Source organism: Hemitrygon akajei, chromosome 26 (assembly GCF_048418815.1).
Source record: "Hemitrygon akajei chromosome 26, sHemAka1.3, whole genome shotgun sequence".
In the NCBI taxonomy this organism is placed as follows: domain Eukaryota; kingdom Metazoa; phylum Chordata; class Chondrichthyes; order Myliobatiformes; family Dasyatidae; genus Hemitrygon; species Hemitrygon akajei.
Genome location: NC_133149.1, coordinates 41,127,289 through 41,147,735, shown reverse-complemented (window position 1 = coordinate 41,147,735; position 20,447 = coordinate 41,127,289). Strand labels below are relative to the sequence as shown.

At 41.9% G+C, this 20,447-nt stretch overlaps 1 protein-coding gene across 2 annotated transcripts in view; it reads right to left on the bottom strand.

Annotated features, from left to right (window-relative positions):
* The window catches only part of zbtb16a (zinc finger and BTB domain containing 16a), a 249,859-nt gene extending 234,047 nt beyond the window's left edge, over positions 1–15,812 (bottom strand). Inside the window, exons 1-2 of one of the 2 annotated variants that reach the window (XM_073030014.1) lie at positions 15,614–15,812; positions 1,802–3,120 (exon numbers count right to left, since the gene is read on the bottom strand). In XM_073030014.1, the coding sequence (XP_072886115.1) occupies positions 1,802–3,024 (1,223 nt within the window). In that variant the 5' untranslated portion in view covers positions 3,025–3,120; positions 15,614–15,812. The remainder of the gene's footprint in view (positions 1–1,801; positions 3,121–15,613) is intronic. The other variant, XM_073030015.1, reaches the window with a different exon arrangement.
* Between the last annotated feature and the right edge of the window lie 4,635 nt (positions 15,813–20,447).

Sequence of the window (20,447 nt, the reverse complement as noted above, 5' to 3'; positions counted from 1 at the left end):
CAGCAGAAGGGATTCATTTAGTAAGTTGTTTCTTAGCTTGACATAATATCATGGGCCAACAGTCCTGTTCATGTGCTGACCTATGTTCAGTAAAAATCTTTCCTCATCACATAATAGAAATCCAATTTAAAAAGAATCTGAGAAAATGTACTTCGAGGACTGAGGCAGTAAAGTCAATATCTTTTATAAAGAGAAAAGTCCACTATGCAGATGAAAACCCACATCCTTCTCCCCATGGCGCAAAGCAGTGACACACTCCAAGACAGATAAACATTTCAAATCTTTCTTGTACCTATGTTCTCCTCACATCGCTATCTGCAAACTAAGCCAGGTGACAGGTGAGGGGATCGGAAAGTACCTGTTGCTGGCTTGCAGTTGGGTTATCAAACCACTATCAGAATTATACAGATCGCAAAGCAAGACTTCATTATCAGATAATCGAGGTACCATCTGTGCTTTCTCTTGCAGTGCAAAACATCAATACTGGAGAAGATATCATTTTCAATTCGAGGTATTCAAATGGTCAATGCAGTGGGCTCCTTTTTAAAATTAAAAACATATATACAGCTCCCTCCACACTGCTCAGAGAATGGCCTTAGTCTCTGAATAGTGTGTTCTTCTACATGCGTCAGACAAAATGGATGTGGCACATAAATGCTGCAGGAAACACCCTTTGGAGGCTGGGCTAAAGAGTATCAATCAGCAAAATATATGGACAAGGTCTCAGGTCTGGAGCTTGTCTGTCCATCGTCTGACCTTACTCCCAAAGAGAAACTGGTTAATAGACATATTTGATTAGGGCAGAAAGGAAGTAAAGGCTCTAGATGAGTGTCTTCCTCTTCGCCAACTCCACCTCTCCTCATTCAGTCTTCCAGAAACACTGCAACATTTAAAGCCTGATCATTACAAAAAAAAAATCAAATTTGTACCACTTACTGCTTGATGGACTAACTTCATTGCAACTTTGTTCCTGTGGCAACATATTGCCTTGCACTCCAATATTTTACTGATTTGATTCCATATTCCATTGGGTTTGTTGATATCTACTCTGCATTGACTCATTGTCTTCATTTTTAGCTGCATCTGATCCACAAACAGAATACATATGCAGTTTATATTTCTATCTTAGAGTGCACTTTACACTTACCTGTATTAATCTGCCCTCACATCAAGACCAATGCTATGAGGATTATAAACACTGTTGGAAGTTCTTAATCCCTTGAGCTTGTTCCTCCCAATTCCTGCAATACTCATTAATGTGAAGACACTGCTTAATAAAAAAAAATAATAATTCCACGAAATGTCCATTGGTTAGGGGAAGGAGTCTATCAAGACAGAATTAATTTTTGCAAAAGGAATGAAACTTGAAGTCATGAAAAATATTAATTTTCCAGAGGACCCGCACTCAATGATTAAGAAACAAATTCTTCCCGCTCAGCCATCAGATTTCTGAACAGTCCATTGATATCATATTATTCCCTTTGTTTTTGCGCTATTTTGCAATTTATTGCAATTTTATGCATTTGCCACAAAACAACAAATTGCATGTCATATAAGACAGTGCTAATGAATCCGATTCTGTGAAGCACTTGTGCACACTTCATTAAAGTCAAATTCTTTGAAGAACAAAATTATATAACAACTTTAGCGCAGGTTATTTAATAGGGTCTGAAGAGCAATCTAGAGAATAAGATAGGACTGAATCATATATGAAGGCAGCATTGGGATTGATTTGAGAACAAAAATGGAACATTACAACAACCTAGCAATTTTATTTCAACAAGGTGATGTTATCTCTCACCTGTGTTGCTCAATGGCTTCGCTGTCTGATAGTTCTACGCCACAGACATTACACCTCTCGCTGGTAGATCTATTCTCAGTCTTCATGCCCACGGCGAGTTCGCCCAGCTTGTTGAAAAGCTCCCTCTGAATGAAGCCTTGAGGCAGGAGCCCTCCATACCCGCTGAAGTCCATCGCCACAGAGAGTGTGGGCTGCACGTGCAGTGCAGACGATAGGGAAGTTGGCACCTCCAGTAGGCCATCAGTCCTGCGGTTGAATTGAAGGGGATACAACGCAGTGTGCCTCTCACCCTGCGCACTGGAACTGTTCTCTATCCCCACCTGTGGCCCAAGCCCAGATTCAGGAGGCTGCTCTCCAGAATTCTCTTCACGAACGTAATGCAGTTCGCGGGCACTGGTGATGACGCTGCTTCGCGTTGGTGTACCGGGGGCTTCCTTGTACCTGTCTGAATCAGCTACCTTCTCGCCCCCTGAAGAACCCATTTCTCCCATTTTGGGACTAGCATCCTCCTCTACCTGCATCATTTCGTGCTTGACTTCGATTACCATGGAATGCCTGCTGCCAGCAGAGAAGGCTTCATCTGTAGAAGCTTGCTGCAGAGACCCCTGAATAATAGACTGCCCAATACTCATAAGACTATCTACGGCAGCTTTGGTGGGGCTCAGTGCTGAAAGTCCAAACGAAGTGGACACAGAGGGGCTCTGCTCTTCCATTGTCCCAGTTGGCATGGCCTGGTTAGTCATGTAAGCAGCCTCTTCACCAGAGATTTGCTTAGTAACCAATACATTCTTGTTAAACCTGGCTTTTCCCCCATCCTCCTCTTCAGCAGCTGTCATCTCTGTATCATTATCATCCGTTGCCTGAATAGTTTCCAGTATCTTCAGACACTGCTCCTCCAAGTACTCAATCTCCAATATTTCTGCAGCATACAACAAATCATCCAAGTCCTCTACTTTGGCTTGGAGTGTGGCAGTGTAAGCATATTCCAGGATCTGTTGGAACGTCTTTGGTGAAAGGAAGTCCAAGGTGTAATGCTGACTGTTGCGCAGAAACAAGATTTCAAACATCTTACTGGTACAGGCCAAGATGGTGCGATGGGCGTGGAACTCCTGGCTGTCCACCAGGATAACCACATCACACAGAGTCCCCAACAGTCGCATCTGGTTGGCTTTATGAAGGAGCGCTGAGGGATGATTAGGGTTCTGAAGCTTTATTAATCCCATTTTTAATCAAATTCACAGATCCTCTGTACGCTGGGCCAATTCATTAGGCTGTCTGTTTGACTGGTTACACGGCTTGTCGTAGAGGTGTTTTGTTACCTGCAAGAAAAAATTAGCAAATTATCTAAACCCGTGGGAAATGAAACGGTGGCAGAAATTTCTGCACTCTATCGTCTCTACTTTCACCTCATTTCTTTCCTATCCTCTGTGTCTGCACATTTCTGATACATTGGCTTAACTTCTTTCTAAGGTCCACCATTTGATTTAGATGATGGAATTGAAGGCTTTTTTACAAAGTTTGCAGACGATATGAGGATAGGTGGAAGGGCAGGTAGTTTTGAGGAAGTAGACAGGCTACAAGAGGACTTAGGCAGATTAGGAGAATGGGCAAAGATATGGCAGATGGAATACAGTGTCTGGAAGTGACTGGTCACTTTGACACAAGAAATTAAAGGGTTGACTATTTTCTAAATGGAGAGAAAAATTCAAAAAATGGAGGCGCAAAGGGACTTGGGAGTCCTTGTGTAGGATTCCCTGAAGGTTAATTTGCAGGTTGAGTTTATGGTGAGGAAGGCAAATGCAATTTTAGCATTTATTTCAAGAGGACTAGAATATAAAAGCAAGGACGTGATGCAGAGGCTTTATAAAGCACTAGTGAGGCCTCATTTGGAGTATTGTGAGCAGTTTTGGGCCTCTTATCTTTGAAAGGGTGTGCTGAAACTAGAGAGGGATCAAAGGAGATTCACAAAAATGATTCCAGGATTGAATGGATTGTCATATGAAGAGCGTCTGATCATTCTGGGCCTATAATCACTAGAATTCAGAAAAATGAAGGGTGACCTCATTGAAACCTATCGAATGGTGAAAGGCCTTGATAGAGTGGATGTGAAGAGGATGCTTCCTGTGGTGGGGGAGCAGAAGACACAGCCTCAGAATAGAGGGGTGTCCTTTTAAAACAGATGAGGGGAATTTCTTTAGCCAAAGAGTGAAGAATCTGTAAAATTCTTTGCCATAGGCAGCTGGAGGCCAAGTCTTTATGCATGTTTAAGGCAGAGGTTGATAGATTCTTGATTGGTCAGGGCAGGAAGGGATACAGGGAGAAGGAAGGATATTGAGGCCGAGGGGAAAATTGGATCAGCCATAATTAAATGGCCGAGCAGACTCAATGAGCCAAATGGTCCAGTTCTGCTCCTTTAGTTTATGGTCTTATAAGCTGCACCCAGAACCGTCATACTGTCCACTCTGGCTCACACAACCCCTCTTTTCCTCAAAACCTCACCTTGGCCATTGGCAACAGGGTCTGCTTGCCCACAGATCCAATGCTCTCAAGTTTCTCTCCAACTTGTTTAAAAATAACTCACTTTTCGCCATTTATTTATTTTTTTCCTGAACTCGGGCAATGTTCCCTCTAATTTGTAATGACCAGTGTGCGCAAAAATCTTGTGCTGTGCAGTTTTTTGCCCAGTGACAACAACATATGCGCATTGAATAATTTCCTCAATAAAACAGCATAAATAAGCCGGTTTCTAAAATCTGCAGACAAATCATTGCAAATTCCACATTAACACCATCCGCATAGAAATCAGAAAAGTGTGACTGTGTACGATCTTGAAATATACTTAACATGCCAACGAGGTAGAGGGTGACAACCTTTTGTGCGCAGTTTAAATTCCTTTGTGCGCGAGTAGCAAAAGGTGTGCGCGCGTGCACACCTTAGAGGGAACCGCTCAGTGCATCCATCCATTAGTGCAGCATGTTAAAACCCATAGCCTACACCAAGTCAAACACCCCCCAAGCTTGAAACTACCCTGGCTCCAAGTCTGGCAACAACTGCAGTTACAAATCACCTTTTTTATTCAAATCGTTGCCTAGCCTTGTCCTATGTTGTCGTTGTAACCTACAAGCAAAAATTTCCACTCTATATGGAGTTGAAAAAGCATAAGTTCAGGTGTACAAAAAAAAATGATGCAGGTAGAGGATGCCAAAATGGGAGAACTGGGTTCTTCAGGGGGCGAGAAGGTAGCTGATTCAGACAGGTACAAGGAAGCCCCCAGTACGCCAACGCGAAGCAGCGTCATCACCAGTGCCCGTGAACTGCATTACGTTCGTGAAGAGAATTCTGGAGAGCAGCCTCCTGAATCTGGGCTTGGGCCACAGGTGGGGATAAAAAACAATTCCAGTACGCAAGGCGAGAGGCACACCACGTTGTACCCCCTTCAAATCAACCGCAGGAGGAAAACAAGAAAATGTTTGCGCAATTTTTGGAGTTTCAACAAAAGGGAACGGTGATGGTCTCTTAGAGATGTCAACCTCCCTATCATGCGCACATGCAGCCAATGCTCTCTATGCCAATGGACTTTCTTGTTTTCCCTCTGCAAAATTCATTCTACATCCTGACTATTGTTGACTGTGCTCTGCTGTATCACATTAAATGCTTCAGTCATAAATCAATATAGCCACAAATATAGTAGTTAATCCATGGTGACAAATGTTTGTGAAGGTTATTTACTGTCTCCCTGTATTCCCAGATGCCATGCTACGCAACACCTTCCATCTCCCTAAATTAATTACCAGCCAATATGATTGCCGCTTCTGATAAACTTTCGTGCTCAAGATTAATTATTCGTAATTTCCAAAGGACCAAGCAGGGTAGTAAATTGATTGCCAGAGTAGTGTTCAAGCTTAGTGAATACAAGAACACAGCCAAGGTACATATATATAGGCATGCTAGAATGCAAGAGAAAAGGAGAATAAGATAGAAAGGACTGGGCAAAAGTGAACACAAACACAAGAAAATCTGCAGATGCTGGAAATCCAAGGCAACACACACAAAATGCTGGAGGAACTCAGCAGGTCAGGCAGCATCTATGGAAATTGATAAACAGTGACATTTCAGGCCAAGACCCTTCGTCAAGACTGGAAAGAAAGATGAGAAGTCAGGGTAGGGCGAGGGGAGGGGAGTAGTACAAGGCAGCAGGTGATAGGTGAAACTGGGAGAGGGGGAAGGGGTGAAGTAAAGAGTTGGGAAGTCAATTCGTGAAAGAGATAAAGGGCTGGAGAAGGGGGAATCTGATGGGAAAGGATAGAAGGCCATGGAAGAAAGGGAAGGGGGAGGAGCACCAGAGAGAGGTGATGATAAGGTGGGAGAGGGAAACAGGAATAGGGAATAGAGAGGCAAGGGAGGGGGGGAGGGGGAATTACAGGAAGTTTAAGGAATCAACGTTCATGCCATCAGGATGGAGGTTACCCAGACGGGTAGTGATGCTCCTCCAACCTGAGTGTGGGCTCATCCCAGCAGTCAAGGAGGCCATGGACTTACACATCGAAATGGGAATGGGAAGTAGAATTGAAATGGGTGGCCACTGGGAAATCCCACTTTTTCTGACGGATGGAGCGTAGGTGCTCGGCGAAGCGGTCTCCCAATCTATGTCGGGTCTCACCAATATACAGGAGGCCACACCAGAAGCACCAGATACAGTACACGACCCAAACAGACTCACAGGTGAAGTGTCACCTCACCTGGAAGGACTGTTAGGGGCCCTGAATGGTGGTGAGGGAAGAGGTGTAGCACTTGTTCCGTTTGCAAGCCTTAAGTGCCAGAGGAGGATCAGTGGGGAGGTTCGAATAGCCAAGGGAGTTGCGCAGGAAGTGATCCCTGCAGAAAGAAGAAAGTGGGGTGTGGGGCAGAGGCAGGCGAGGAAAAATGTGCAAGTGAAAGTAGGCAAGAAATTGAGATTGAAGTGCAAACACACAATACAACAGTGTGGCGTGGTATTAGTCCGCATTTAAGCCAGTGTGACTGCTACTAAATATTAATGTTTAAAAAAAATACAGTTCCATGCAATGATGTTTCAGCTTAATTGCTTCCCCTCCACTATATGAAAAGTCTGGACATGTTAGGATTGTACTCTGTACAGCACAATTAGTTAAGGGGAGACTTGATAGAGTTAAATATGAAGAAAATATTTACACCAGCAGGAGGTAGTCACAATACTTTGAAATAAGATGATTGCCAAAAAAAATTCGAAACTGAAAACAAGATGATTTTGCTTAAAAAGAGAACTAGCAAATAGTTACGGCATGAAGTATTACTATGCATAAATGGGAAAAGAAACATACTTTTGACTAGAGGAAAACAACAAAGGGGGTGGGATTATAAACACAAGAGATTCGGAAGATGCAGGAAATCCAGAGCAACACATACAAAATGCTGGAGAAACTCAGCAAGTCAGGCAGCATCTATGGAGAGGAATAAATAGTCGATGTTTCAGGCAGAGCGCCAGGAAGTGAGGGTGGTTGGGGAGTATGATCCCGTTGGGCCAAATGGTTTGAGTCTGAACCAAGGAGAAAGTGTAATGTATAAATAACTATGACCCTAAAGAGTTAAAAATCAACTGCTGCTTTCCATTGACACCTTGACTTTAAGCAATTAGATATGGCTTGGCTGCAATTGGTTTTAAATTAGCTGCTAACATTTGGTTAGTCAAAGCCAAATGCTCTCGGGTAAAACATCTAACTAAGGTCTGTAACCCATCCAGCTCACACTTAACACCCTCGTCACGTGGCGTATGCCTTTAGATCAATTCCAGGGTATTGAATCTATAGAAATTTAGGCTGCATTTTATGATTATATTTTTGGTGGGGCTCCCAGCACTTGGGAACCAGCTCCATATAGTCCATGGAGCAATGGAAGTGCAGACATCCACTTCCTGAAAATTGTAACAGTTATAAGACTGTAAGATACAAGAGCACAATTAGGCCATTTGGCCCATTGGGTCTGCTACACCATGTCATCATGGCCGATCCATTTCCCTCTCAACCCTAATCTCCTGCCTTCTCCCCATATCCCTTCATGTCCTGACTAATCAAAAATCTATCAACCTCTGCCTTCAGTATACTCAATGACCTGGCCTCCACAGCCACCTGTGACAATGAATTCCACAGATTCACCACCCTCTAACCAAAAAAAATGGACATTCCTCTATTCTGAAGCTGTGTCCTCCAGTCCTATGCTCCCCCACCAAAGGAAATATCCTCTCCTCATCCACTCTATCGAGGCTTTTCAACATTCAATAGGTTCAATCAGGTCCCCTCCCCATTCTTCTGAATTCCAGGGAGTACAAGCCCAGATAAATCAATTAGTCCTCATATGATAACCCTTTCATTCACGGAATCATTCTCGTGAACCTCCTCTGAACCCTCTCCAATGTCAGCACATCCTTTCTAAGATAAGGGGCCCAAACCTGCAACAATACTCCAAGTGAGGCCTCACCAGTGCTTTATAAAGTCTCAACTTTACATCCTTGCTTTTATATTCTACTCCTCTCGAAATGAAACCGAGCATCACATTTGCCTTCCTCACCACAGACTCAACCTATTAACTAACCTTTAGAGAATCCTGCACAAGGGCTCACAAGTCAGTTTGCACCTCATATTTTTGCATTTTCCTCTATTTAAAAGAAAATAGTCCAGACTTTTACTACTTCTAGCAAAGTTCATGACCATACACTTCCCTCCACTGTATTCCCTCTCCCACTGCTTTGCCCATTCACCTAATCTGTCCAAGTCCTTCTACATCCTCCCTGCCTCCTCAACACTACCTGCCCCTTCACTTATCTTTGTGTCGCCTGCAAACTTGGCCACAAAGTCATCAATTCTGTCGTCCAAAATCATTGACATGTAAAAAGAATTGGTCCCAAAACCTGTGGAACATCACTAGTCAAGGCCAGCCAACCAGAAAAGGCTCCCTTTATTCCCACTCTTTGCCTCCTCTCCTATCCAGCCTAGTGTATTTCCTGTGATACCATGGGCTTTTATCTTGTTAAGCAGCTTCATGTGTGACACCTTGTCAAAGGCCTTCTGAAAATCCAAGTATACAATATCCACTGACTCTCCCTTGACTGTTCTGCTTGCTATTTCCTCAAAGTATTCCAACAGATTTGTCAGGCAAGATTTTCTCTTAAGGAAACCATACTGGTTTCAGCCTGTGTTTCATGTGCTTCCAAGTACCCCCAAACCCCATCTTTAACAATAGACTCCAACATCTTATAAATTGGTATTTGCTAGAGAAAGGAAAGGCTTCTGAAGCAGAATCAGGCTTGTTATCATTAACATACTGTAAGCAGTGAAATGTGTTGTCTTATGGCAGCAGTACAGAGCAGCAAATTACAAAAGTAAAGAATGAAAAAGAGGAATAGTGAGGTAGTGTTCATGGACCATACAGAAAACGATGGTGGGGAAGAAGCTGTTCCTAAAACATTAAGTATGGGTCTTCAGGCTCCTGTACCTTCTCCCTGATGATAGTAATGGCAAGGGGGCATTTTGCAGATGGTGAGGGTCCTTAATAATGGTTGGCACCTGCTTGAGACACTGCCTTTGGAATATGCCCTCAATGTTGGGGAGGATTGTGCCTGTGATGAAGCTGGCAGAGTCTACAACCCTCTGAAGCTGAAATGGTTACTAGTTGTACCTAGAATTACAGCATTTTACACTGGGGCATGGAAAGAGTCCACTTGGCCCAGATGACCCATCTTCCACACAAGCTTCCTTCCACCTTCATCTGATTTTTTTTTCTCACCCTCGCATTTACTAGCTCCCCTTCAATGCAATTCACAAATGATCTATGGTAACAAGTTCACCATTAAACTAAAATCCCCAGTAAATTTATTTGTGACTCGCTCACATTCAAGATACATAGTTTCAGACTCCCACAAGTGGAAACATCTTCCTTACATCAACACTGTTAAACATTTTTACAATTTTTGAAAGACTTAATTCTCAATCTCTCAATCATTCTTAAATTTTTCATTCTCAACCCCTCAATCTCTTCTGGAGAGGAGAGCGCAGTCTGCCTTGGTGGCAAAACTGAACTGATTATCATTTAAGAACTCAGATCACAAGGTTGTTCAGACAAGCTTAACTTACTCACTGGTGAAAGGAAACATGTGTCCCTAACAGAGATGGCTGTTTGAGTTCTGTGACTTTGTCACTGGTCTTCTGAAGAGGGTACAGATCACTCACCAAAAATAGACTGTATTGGGAAAAGCCTTCAGACTCGTGGCTCAACTAATTTCACTATAAATATTCATCAACAACTATTATTTTTAAATCAGGCAAATTAACAGCAGGACTGAACTATGTAACTATGAGTTTCAAAGCCTACACTTTGTAGGACCTATCCAATTACTATCTGTCTTTGTGTCTGTTTTCCACTATTCTAGTACACTCGAATTTCTCTTTTGAAAGATATCAATATTTCCATTTCCGGATGTTGAAAGTTTGCAGAGCGCATCCCTTCCATCTCCCACATCCCCTCTCCCAAAATACCCTGGCACATCCAACCTTTTTAGCTCATAATCAATAGTCACATGCAAATACACCACCGAAACAGTTAAATATTTTCCATCTCCATGTTAGTTGGTTTCTAGTCAAAGGCAGGCCATGCATGAATCAGATACTTAGTGGTTCAAGTGGTATTCCAAAACTGGATCACTAATTTAGTACTCTTTTCTCAGAGGTGCTGTTGAGATATTAAACAGAGAACACATCTGCTTGGCAATGTAAAGCTCTCCAAATGTCCTAGCCAATATACCCACCTCACCCATCAATACAGCAAAGACGACAACCATCCAATTTATTATAGTGCACAAAAAAATCATTGCTGTACCCTAGGAACAGTACCTAGGTATTAGTAAGGTGCAAGTAATGATCAAACCACTACACTTCCATATAAACAGCTTCATACGAATGAAGGGAGGGATTTCATTGAAACCTACCAAATGTTGAAAGGGCTCCACGGAGTAGATGTGGAGAGCATATTTCCTATGGTGGGTGAAATCAAGGACCAGTGGGCACAGCCGCAGAACAGGGGGACAACCACTTGTAACAGAGATGAGGAGGGACTTCTTTAGCCAGATGATGGTTAATCTGTGGAATTCATTGTCATAGATGGATGTGGAGGCCAAGTCATTGGGGATATTTAAAGCGGAGGTTGTCAGGTTCTTGATTAGTAAGTGTTAAAGTTTACAGTGAAAAGACAGGAGAATGGGGTTGAGGGAGATAATAAATCAGCCATGATGGAATGACAGCAGATTTGATGGGCTGAATGGCCCAACTGTGCTCCTACATCTATGTTTCATTTTTTAAAAACTTGAAAATTTAAGTTTCTAAATTCGAGAAATTCAGTCTTTTAGTAAAGTGAAAACTGTAATTACTATCAGAAAGGAACATGTGCACGTGTCCCAAATAAAGAGGTCACTGACTGACAAGGAACAATGTTCACAAAAGATTCATTATTCATTTGTTACCAAGCCATTACCTGCACTACATTTGAATTTATTTCCAAAACAATTTGTTTCAAGGCAGTAACACACCTTCAAAGTGCAGCTGGTGCAATAAAACAACTTATGGCTTAGAAGCCAATTTGATGAGAGTGTCATATTGTACGACACAAGCCAAGTATCCATTATTCTGTATAATAAAACATGCATTACAGCAGACTAATTCTTTTAAATTTCTAACCTCACTTTCAAATAATAGCAATAACACTGTTGCAAATATCTCAGGGTATCCTCATTTTGAACAACACTTCTCCCCAGCCCTATCCTCATGATCTCAATGCCAAAGCTTTCAACTTCCTGGGCAAGTACTATTATCCAGCATAAGTGTAGCAACTGCATACAAAGCAACTTAAGAGCAATGATGACCAACAAAGCACAATATGCAGCAAAGTTTCCACCACACTAGCCTTTCAAGGGCAGCATCGCACCCAATGACGCAATCGTCCTTCAAACAGGGGATGTCACTCGATACTTATAATCTACATTTTTTAAACGTACATTTAAGCAATAAAAAGACTTGAAAGAAAGAGGTCATTCAAATTTTCCTACTCCACAATGTGAACTTTAATCAATATATTGTAACAATAGCCATAGTTCGAACAATACGTCTTTGGACAACAGGGTCAAGAAGTGAGTAACACTTTCCTTAGCAGAACTGTTTCAAAATATATCCAATAATTTTGCCAAAATAAACTAACTAATCATTCTCCTTCATTCACTACAAGGTCTCAGAACTACGTGAGTGAATTATTTAACAGCATTCTTATCCACACTAACTATTTTTATTGGTGGATATTTCAAGAAATCTCCTTAACTGTTTTTATGAATTCCATAATATCTTCACATTTCTACAATTAATATTCATGATGTGTTCTACAATTAATATTCATGATGTGTTCCCCAATTAAAATTTGCTAATTATTAATAGTGAACACCTGTCATGATTTTTCCAGGGGACATCTTGTATGGTAGAGTGCCCCACCCAAGGAGGCACAATTTTAACAAACTTATTCATCCTACAAGTTTTAAACACTGAATGCAAAATAAAACAAGACCAGTTAGTGTGTGTGCGCGAGTGAGTGAGTATGAGAAAGTTTCAATAGTAGATTTATTTCTGCAGAGTATGAAAACTAGTGCAGACTAGTTGAATTGAATGTCTTGTTTTGGAATAGCAGGACAGGAGTAAATATTTGAATAATATGAAGTTTGAGAATAGCAAGGAAAAGGCTGACCACTGAATACAACATGATATAGTGTAATACTAAAAAAAATGATTCACCCCCAAGGTACTGCAGAGGAAAACAGAGAGTACTTAAAAAAATATCTGCCAATGTTACAATATAACACTATTATGGTTGACTCCTCTTGATTCATCTCAAATTTCTCCTTTCAGACTAGAATATCCTGATTTCAAAGTGGTCTGGAGCAGATAAAGATTATCTTTATTGTCACACGTACATTAAAACATACGTTGAAATGTGTCAACAACCAACAGTCTGAGGTTGTGCTGGGGGCAGCCCACAAGTATCGCCTAACATATACGGCTTTGGACTGTGGTAAGAAACTGTTCTGCCACTTGCTAATGGGGGGGGGGGGGGGCGGAATGTACCATCGCTCACAGACAGCAATGAGAATTAAACCCAGATCATTGGCATTGTGTTAACCCTTACACTGTGGAAGCTTGCTGCCAAGAAGTCCTGCCAAGCAGCTACTAAATTTAAAAAAAAATGAAAGCCTGGAGTATTTTCATGGATACAGAATAGAAGAGGACAATAGTACTTGCCCTACATGACATTATTGAAAACCTAGGATGATCCAGGGAGATGAAAGACGTAGGACTTGGGGGTGACAAGAGGAAAAACTAACTGGGGAAAGAGATATAATCAGTATGCAAAGAAAAAAAAGGAGCTTTGAAGGATGAGTGAACCACCAATATTCAAATTTGCAGAACTCAGGACTCCACTAAAATCTGAAGTTACATGTTGCAGTGAGCAAGTTTGATAAGGAGGGTAGTGTTCTCAGCAGGTGGAATCAATCAAGGTACGACCCAGTCCACACAAAAAAAAAATCCACACCTGGTCAAACTGATATTCAAACAAATTCTAGCTGCAAACAGACAAACTATGCAGGTAGTGGAGTCAATGACAGGAACAATATTTGCCATTAACTATCAAAAGAGACTAATTGATAAAGGGATAATAGATCAAAGCTGATATATCCAGAAAAAGTGAGTGATTATTATACAGATTGACCGGTGAGGAGTACTACTGTGCAATTTGGCAGTTACAGTAAAAACTGATTGGATGAAATATATCACGTTGTGTCCAATAATGGACATTATCCGATCATTATGAACGTTATGGTATCCCCCTCCAGGGTACCTGCATAATTTGGAGCATTTATATCAACTTCCAGCTCAAATATACCGTTCTCCTTTCATCGCACGTTTAACCTACAGTCCATGCGGGGTGTATCTGTGTGTGTGGCTCAGCTGGGAGCGCCCTCAGAAGAGCGAGTATTCAGGTCCCACGTTAAGGACTCGAATACTAAGCTCCAAGCTGACCCTCCGGTCGGTTCACGGGATGAACCGGACGGTCAGACGTGATCTAGAACCGAGGCCCCGTCCACTCTGGCGGGTGAGCTACAAAAGACCACACAGCGGCTTTGTCTTTAAGGGCAATGGCGATATCCCGGTGCCTGCTAACCTTAAATAAGTATTAAACAAAACTATCACCTGCTCGTTACCACATGGGCGCTACACCGACCCAGCAGAGTACTTCGGGACCATCCGAGGTTAGGTAAGGCGCTAAAGAAATTCAACATCTCTCTTTCGTTCGGTGTACTTTAACTTGCCAATTTACTGCTGGCTATTAAATTCAGCCTGACAACACCTGGCGTCCTCTCGCTCTGACAATCCCTTCATTAAAAGCCAAATCGGAAAATTAAAAAAACTATTCCTTACACTACAGCCTGTCTTAACCCACCATCAATAACAGAAGGGCATCTTGTTAAACCAATTTTCTATAATTCTAATTGCCTGCAGAAGCAACTGAATATTTTGTTAGGGAACAGTACATCATCGTGCTCGGAATGTAAGATCCTACTCTTACAATAACGTTTCATTCGGCTGACAAAGGCACCGTCAGATGTCCCAACTTATTTATTTTTAACTAAAAAGGACGAGGGTTAAAGCGCCGCCGTGCGAGTGAGAGCGTCCGGCGAAGAGGGACGGTTCCATTAACAGCAACCTCTGAACATCTGAAGTTCGGAAGTCCAGTGTGTGGAAGGTGTCTCACACCAGTGCCTGTGTGTGGCAGTGGGGAGGGAGGCAGTATAATAACCCAGAAGGTCCCCACTGTCTGCCGCCGAGACCGTATATCCAAACCGGCCTCATCTCTCCTTCCTCCCCATCCTTCAGCGAACCCCATTTCCAAATCCTCCCCTTTCCACTGTCCCTCTCTTCCCTCTCTCCTGGATCATTTGTAGTCAGCGTCGCTACCCAATAAATCACAACACCCGGTGGATATCATACTGTTAGACTCGCTATATGTAATTAGGAACCTTGATGCAAATAGATTTAAATTAGTCGGCGAAGAGGAAGGGAAATAGACTGCAGGTTGGTTACAATTCTGTGTCAATGGTAATTGAGGGAATACAGAATGGTTCGGTTAACGGTACTTTCTTCGCACAAGCGCCGCTTTAAATATGCGGCCGCTTTTCTCTTGGAGGGAGAGGTTTAAAAGCCCAGCACTAGAATATCGCAGCTCGGACCCCAGCAACGACCCCTCGTCCTTCCTCCGCCAGCACAAGGAGCCCGTTGAACGGTAGAGCACTCAGGAGCTCCTTGCCATCAATAAAGCACACACACGTACCGACCCCTCCAGGGAAAACACCGCGAAATCCGATTAAAAACCCCGCAAGGTGATAACTTACAGAACGGGAGAGGTGGGGGAAAACATGGATATTTTATATTACATATCACACACACGAGGGGTTAAAATTCCAAGTGCCCAATAACAAAGACGAGCTGAGCATCCCTCGCACGTTACAAAATGTATTTCGCACGGGTTACAGTTTCTGTCTAACCCTCCGAGGGATGCAAACCAGTATCTCCCCCGTCAAGTGAGTTTTATGGACAAAATATTCTCCAGCGAGACAAAGAATTAGACACAGCAAACCCCCAGAAAGAGAACGCACAAACACACAATTGCAATAATCACACGGTAGGATAGTAACATTATTTCTTCGCATACCTTCTTTTCCTCTCTGGGTATAAATAGGTTTGCCTTTTTTATATAAATACAATCGTCTTTTCATTCAGCACAGCCTCAGTCTCGAGGTTCTTACCGAATTATGCACGCTATTATTAGCGCAGCATACAAAACAGTTCACAGTACGCGCCGCACTCACACACATACACCTCTCTGTTTTAATGTAGCAAATCAAAAGATTGGAGACGTCATCCGCTCGCGTCTTTGACTGAGTCAAGTCCGCATCAGAGAGCTGGAACCGACCGTCAAAGTTGGGGACTTGGCGCCCTGTGACAGCTGCCATCCCGCCATCTTTGATGCTGGCGCTAGCTCTCCATCCTCTCCCCCCCCCCCCCCTTGTACAAGACATCAAATACAATGGCACCTAGTTTATCCCTAACAATGATTTTTTCGTATGTTAATATTTTCTATGAAATAAACGTGCAAGGGAGAGATTAAATTCTACGTTTAAGATATTTGCATTTAGCCGTAATAGCGTGTCCGGGCAATTCATTTTAATTCCAGTGACTGTCTCAGACCACCGTTTCGGGTGTTGTCCGTTGTTTATTTGGAGCTCTAATTCGAATGCACAGCAAATGTATTTTACTCCCACTATTTTTAAATACGGCTGCAGTGGTATCTGGAAGTGACTTAAGTTTTAGTCTCAGCGCATTGAACCTCGTCTTGCACTTTGATCGCTCTACAGTGACATGTTGATTAGCCCCCGTTATCCAGTCGGATTGCCCAATGCAAGGCGGAGAGTGACCATTGCAACCTCGTTATTTTCAACTGTTACCACATTGTCCACCCTAAATGACAGTCTAGAGTAAAGGAAATCGAGAATGCCTTTCAGTCTCCCAATGCCAAATGCAACAATTTGTCATAAATACCTGTCCGTTCATATGTATGCGTATTTCAGATACACACTATATCTTCTACATATTATCATTCATTTCATTTTTACCAGACATTGTTCTAATGATTTCACTTAAACGAGGCAAATGTCTTAAAGTAAATGATACTAAAAAGTTGCAGCTGTTGGAAATCTGAAATATAAACAGAAAAAGCTGGAACACTCAGCATGGGAGGGTAGAGAAACATTTTAAAAAGTTTCATGTTGGGGCCTTTGTTCTGATATATCCTGTATTTTCTGATTTTTTAAAAAATATTTCAGTAATTTAATAGCTCCAAGTGGTCCTACTCTAACATTCTTGGAAGTAAAAACTGCTCAATCACTAAAAGGAAATGACTCAATTGCCTTTCCCCATTGCAGCAAGACACTGTAACACATTTGGGGGGGGGGGGTGCTGACAATGCGTTGTTCATAGTCCCTATAAAATTACAATGAATTTTTTTGACAATGGCTTGCTATCCATTTTACAAACTACAAACAAAACATTACACATAACTGATTTGCAGATCCCATGACAAGTTATTACAATGTTACCAAGACATGTTGCAGAAACCATCATTCTTTAATATAAAAAGGAAAACAACTCAAATATTATTCACACAAGAACATTTAATACAATTAACAGTACATAAGGAAGCAGAGAGAGACTGCTCATAGAAACCATTCAATTTAACCCTTGCAGCCTACTTTATTTTCTCCTATATTGATACTGCAGATCTCCCAGTCTCCTATTAATATTGGAAGCAATAATTGGTAACTGAAATCACCAAGATACACCTATGCCAACAAAGATCACAATTGATAAGAATGGCAGCTGTATTCAGTTTACACAGACTGTGGCTGCTTGGTATATTTGGTTCTCAAAACTAACCATAGTATTTATATAGACTACTGTTATAACAGTAGACGTCCTGATCCTAAAGTTGTAGCAATAGAAATCCTGATTGACAATATGCATTATTCAGCATTGGGACAAATATGACATGACCATAATACATTCTGGGATACTTGGCCAACTGGTCAAAACAGGCTAGTCTTGAGCAAGGCAAGGGAAAGGGTTGAGTTAACAGGAATGTACCTCAATATCTTCAGAGGCACATTTTAAACTCCAAGCCAAAAAATACCGAGATCACATTGAGGAATATTAGATGAATGAACTGAACTTTTTGTAAATCAACTGAACTCCCTATGGCTGAGCACATGAATTGCAAGCAAACAGAGTATAACTGGACCTGGTATTATGGGCACATACATCTGAGCATTAAGATATCTGGTACTATTAGAATGTGGAAATGCTCACTATCTCATCCCTATACATAACACCATGTGAGATGCCCAAAAAGAGCAGTGTAAGCTGCCTCAATGTCTATCATCCAGTAGTGCTCACATCCACAGTGACAAAATATTTTGAGAAGTTGGTCATAGTTAGAATCAACACCTATCTCAGGAAGGACCTGGACCCACTGCAATTAGCCTATCACCACAATAGATCTACAGCAGACAACATCTCAATGGCTCCTCACGCAGTCTTGGATCACCCGGACAATGTAAATACCTACGTCAGGATGCTGTTCAATGACTATAGCTCAGTATTTAACACCATCATTCCCACAATCCTGATTGAGAAGTTACAGAACCTGGGCCTCTGTACCTCCCTCTGCAACTGGATCCTCAAGTTCCTAACCGGAAGACCACAATCTGTGTGGATTGGAAATAACATCTCCACCTCGCTGACAAATAACACTGGTGCTCCACAGGGATGTGTTTAGCCCACTGCTCTACTCTTACTACACCAGTGACTGTGTGGCCAGGCATAGCTCAAATACCATCTATAAATTTGTTGATGATACAACCATTGTTGGTAGAATCTCAGATGGAGACGAGAGGGTGTACAGGAGTGAGATATGCCAATTAGTGGAGTGGTGTTGCAGCAACAACCTGGCACTCAACATCAGTAAGACGAAAGAGCTGATTGTGGTCTTCAGGAAGAGTAAGCTGAGGGAACACGTACCAATCATCGCAGAGGGATCAGAAGTGGTGAGAGTGAGCAGTTTCAAGTTCCTGGGTGTCAATAGCTCTGAGGAACTAACCTGGACACAACATACGTATTGATGCAATTATAAAGAAGGAAAGCAGTGGCCATATTTCATTAGGAGTTAGAGGAAATTTGTTTTGTCAACTAAAACACTTAAAAACTTCAACAAATGTACCGTGGACAGCATTCTGACTGGCTGCATCACCGTCTGGTATGGTGGGGGGGGGGGGGGCTACTGCACAAGATCGAAACAAAATGCAGAAACTTGTAAAATTAGTCAGCTCTATCTTGCGTACCAGCCTCTGTAGTATCCAAGACATCTTACCATCAGGTAGGAGGTACAGAAGCCTGAAGACACACACTCAGTGATTCAGGAACAGCTTCTTCCCCTCTGCCATCCGATTCCTGAATGGACATTGAACCCATGAACACTACCTCACTAATTTTATTTCTGTTATTTTGCACTGCTTATTTAACTTAACTATTTATAGACATACTGTATATATACTTAATGTAATTTTTATCTATATTTATCATGTGTTTCATTGTACTGAAGCCATAAAGTTAACAAATTTCATGACATATATTAAATCTGATTCTGACTTTGATACCAACCAGTCCACCAGACTCACCAATTGGTCATTTTACATGTGATGGGCTGTCAGTCACTTCTCAAACAGTATCATTGGAACCAATGCTGTCTTGATTCTTTGTTCAAAGTTCAAAGTAAATCAATTATCAAAGTTCATATATGTCACCATATTACTACCCTGAGATTCATTTCCTTCCAGACATTCACAGTAGAACAAAGAAATACAATAGAATCAATGAGAAACTACACACAAACAATGACTGGCAAACAGCCAATGTGCAAGTCTTTCCCACCTGGTCACCCTGATTGAATGCTTGCATTGAGATTAAATAAAGGGCAATTATAACTTCTGATCTCATCCATAGATGGTTTTATATACTGTGACTGCAAGGTACAATTAATGTTTCCAACACGTGGGGATTAAACCATCCCCAACTGACAATCAATGGCATTCATCTTTTGGATTCACCAGCTATCAACATCATTGGAGTCAATGAGAAAATTAATTGGGCGACAGAGTGTATGTCATATTAGTATACAGGTATACTGTGCTTTTCAAAGCAAGTCAGAGACTGGTTATTCTACTGTGAATGACTCTTCTGACTTTGCCAAAGCCTTTTCATTATCAATGAGCTACAAGTCACAGTCATTGTGGAATGGCCTTCATCTGCAGTTCAAATATTTTCAAGAAGCCAAATAGACACATGACAAAGCAGCCTGAATAATTAGCACTGCAGACACAATGTCAGATATCCTCTCGGCAGAAATGTTGCATTATGATTGGAATGAATATTATCTACAAAAAGCACCAAAACAAACCGCCAAGGACATTTAACAACACTCCCAACACACACAAATTCTATTATTTAGAAGATCAAGTCCAACAAGTGCATGGGATTGCTGCCCACGATATCCCAGCCAAGTCAAGTACCATCCTTACCTGGAAATACACACTTCACAGTGGCTAGTCATGATCTTCCTTGAATTCCACACCTGAGCTCATTCCCCCCCCCCCCCCAAGCACTCAGTAGTTCAACATGATGGATCAACACCCCTTCTCAATTTGGAGTAGCAAGTAAATGTAAAGTTTTCCAGTGATGTCCACTTGCCTTGAATGATATAACTATGAGCCTGTTAGCATTCAAAGCTTACTAAGTGTGAGCAGAGATTGTTACTACATAGGGCTATTAAAACAAAAACTTCATGCCATTTTAAAAGATCCCCCCCCCCCCCCCCGGCAGATAATCTGATCAACCATTCTAGTTAGACCCCTCACTCCCCTCTATCTGCACTGCAC